At 29.1% G+C, this 3,071-nt stretch overlaps 2 protein-coding genes across 2 annotated transcripts in view; one reads left to right on the top strand and one right to left on the bottom strand.

The window, feature by feature from the left end:
• LOC108576663 (histone H4 transcription factor) overlaps window positions 1-616 on the bottom strand; it is a 2,340-nt gene extending 1,724 nt beyond the window's left edge. The window contains exon 1 of the mRNA XM_017939707.1: window positions 134-616. Coding sequence (XP_017795196.1) covers window positions 134-616 — 483 coding nt within the window. The remainder of the gene's footprint in view (window positions 1-133) is intronic.
• Window positions 617-907: 291 nt separating this feature from the next.
• Window positions 908-3,071, top strand: LOC108576457 (tRNA modification GTPase GTPBP3, mitochondrial; the record flags this gene model as incomplete). Its single annotated transcript, XM_017939467.1, has 5 exons — window positions 908-1,055; window positions 1,353-1,526; window positions 1,696-1,916; window positions 2,037-2,749; window positions 2,879-3,071. Coding segments are annotated over exons 1-5 (1,449 nt in total), but the record flags the coding sequence as incomplete, so codon positions are not given.

Below are 3,071 nucleotides of genomic sequence, written 5' to 3' on the forward strand. Positions count from 1 at the left end.
TTATTCAAATTTAATTCAAACCATATAATATTTATAATAAAGCATAAAACTCAAAACAAAATCCTTGGTTTAATGAAATCGTTACAATGTTTTAACGGTTTTTAAAAAGAGAATAAAAACAAATCCTTCTTACAGGTAATTTAATTCTGGCACGAATATTTGATCCGATGCATTTTAATTTTGTATGATAAGCATGATAGTTTACATGCCTAGAAATCTCATCGGGATCATTACTTTCGTATAAACAACCGTTCCACTGACATACGTAAACATTAATGCCTTTTTCATTGGTCCGCGTACTTAAGTCAGACACATGTCCACCCGCGTGGTTTACAAATCTCTCAACATGATTGGCTTTGTATTTACAATTGATCCATTCGCAGGAAAGATGATAAACTTCTCGTTTTAACGGTAGAACAACTCTTCTTCTTTTTGTACCACATTCTGATACGGAATCAAATTCGGAATCAGTATTATAACTATCATCATCATCTGTTTGTTTTCTTTTACACTGTGTTTCATCCGCATACGTAAAATTTTTTTGCGATTCTACCCAATCATTACAGCGTTCTTGCACATCTTTACTAGTTATTAGTTTTTTCGCAAATTCTGCCATTTTGTTAATTTATTTTAACAACATTTATATATTTCTTTTTTGTTATATCAAATTGTTAATACTTAGAAACTTCACTTAATTAAATAAAATGTCAAAATTTGCTTTGAATTGAAAATATTAATAAATATTCAGCTAATCAGCTTCCACTTTATGTCCTTCTCATCAATGTTCATGCTTAACATTTGCATTTAAATACCTAACCTGATTCTAACCTAGGTGCAACAAGTGAAGAACTAAAACGTTGTATTATATTAAAAAATATTATTAGTGTTTTTATATTAAAGACTTAAAATGTTACGAACATTTTTAAATAAACAGATATGGAAGTTAGCTACTACATCGAAGGGAACGACGCACACAGTTTTTAATCCACTGATTTCACTACAAAGACTCTTCAATGAACACAAAAGATCCTCCACAATTTATGCACTTTCTTCTGGTTATTACATTTTCTTCTACGTCTTTTGCGTTTTTTATATTTTTGCAAAACTACTTGAAATATATAATTTTACCTTGAAAGCTACAGCAATACTACCTTCTATAACAAGACATTTCACGTTCCGCCAATTTTAACTGCGCATGCGTTTCGCGATTATATATTCAAAACATGACAAAATTTGTTTTGTTTAAATTTATAAAAACAAAAGTAAAAATTCTTATTAAATATTTTTATGCAATTTAAAAAAAATTATTTTAACATTAATTAGATATAATACAAATACTTTTTATATGTAAGGATATGGTAAATGTGGAGTAGCAGTTATTCGAATATCTGGTCCAGAAGCATCAATAGCTTTAAAAAAAATGACAAAAATATCTAATTTAAAACCTAGAATAGCTCTTTTAAGAAAAATTCATGATCCTGAGACAAAGGATGTTTTAGACAAAGGACTCTGCCTTTGGTTTCCAGGTGCTGTGAGAATTCAATTTAAAAAAATATTTATAAAATTTATACATGAAATGAATTATACATAACAATTACAATACATAACAAGTGTACATTGATCCTTAGTCATAATATTCAAAGGATCTAGTAAAAATGAAATTACATATATTTAATGAAAAATAATGAATTTTAGGACCTAATTCATTTACTGGAGAGGATTCTGTAGAATTTCATGCACATGGTGGTCCTGCAGTAATAACATCAATTCTCAGTGCACTTGTAAAGTTACATTTTCAACTTGCACCACCTGGAGAATTCACAAAGAGAGCTTTTTTAAATGGAAAATTGGATTTAACTGAAGCAGAAGGTATAGGAGATTTAATTGATGCAGAAACTGAGAAACAACGCAAGCAGGTATAAGGAAACTAATGTGATACATGACTTTATTGGTTGAAAACATGAATCATGCTTATTTTAAGTAGTTAAATATTATGATTACTGTAAATTACGAAATTTCTTCTAAAAACTTCACAGGCTTCTAATCAAGCTAGTGGTTCTCTCCATCGTCTCTATGATACTTGGCGTATAACTTTCTTAAACATTCTTGCTAATTTGGAAGCATATATTGAGTTTTCTGAGGAGCACAATCTAGAATCTAATGTCTTAGAAAATATTAGAACTATTGTGCAGAAATTATCAATAGAAATTGAACAACATCTCTCTGATGGAAGGAAGGGAGAAATTTTACGTACTGGAGTACGTGTAACAATCCTGGGAGAACCTAATGTAGGAAAAAGTAGTCTTTTAAATCTTCTTTCTCAAAGAGATGCAGCTATTGTCACATCTTCTCCAGGAACAACAAGAGATATTATAGAGTTAACAACAAATATTTGTGGATATCCAATGATTCTTGCAGATACTGCAGGAATTAGACATGATCCAGAAAATGAAATAGAAGCAGAAGGCATTAGAAGAGCAAAAGAATATTCAAAAAAAGCAGATTTTATTGTGTATGTAATTAATGCAGAAAGTAGTTTTAAAAGTACTGTAAAAGAGTATTTAGAACGTTATAAAAACTTTCTGAAGGTAGATAAAGAAAGAGTTCTTATAGTACTAAATAAAATAGATTTGCTTAAAGAAGAAGAAAAAACAAAGTGGAGAAAGCAAAATGTTGTTCCTATTTCGTGTAAGACACAAGAAGGTTTACAGGAAATTACAAATGCATTAGGACAATGTTTTGAAAAAATGTGAGTATTTCACTCAAAAAATTAAAACTCATGTAATATTAAATATAATATATAAACAATTGAAAGCACAGTATTTTTGTTAAATAACAATATTTAATTTATTAAGTTAATGTCATTTCTTAATTGTAGATGTGGTGATCCTTCTGAAGAAAATCCTGTAATCAGTCATGCACGATATAGAAGTCATTTATTGCATGTTCTAGAGTATCTTCAAGAATATTTAAAGAAAACTGAAGTACCAAATTATGATATGGCTATATCTTTACAGGAAATTAGAGGTGCAGCAAGAGAGCTTGGAAAAATAACTGGTTCTATTAGTAAT

This window comes from Habropoda laboriosa, unplaced genomic scaffold (assembly GCF_001263275.1).
Source record: "Habropoda laboriosa isolate 0110345459 unplaced genomic scaffold, ASM126327v1 scaffold54, whole genome shotgun sequence".
Lineage (NCBI taxonomy): Eukaryota > Metazoa > Arthropoda > Insecta > Hymenoptera > Apidae > Habropoda > Habropoda laboriosa.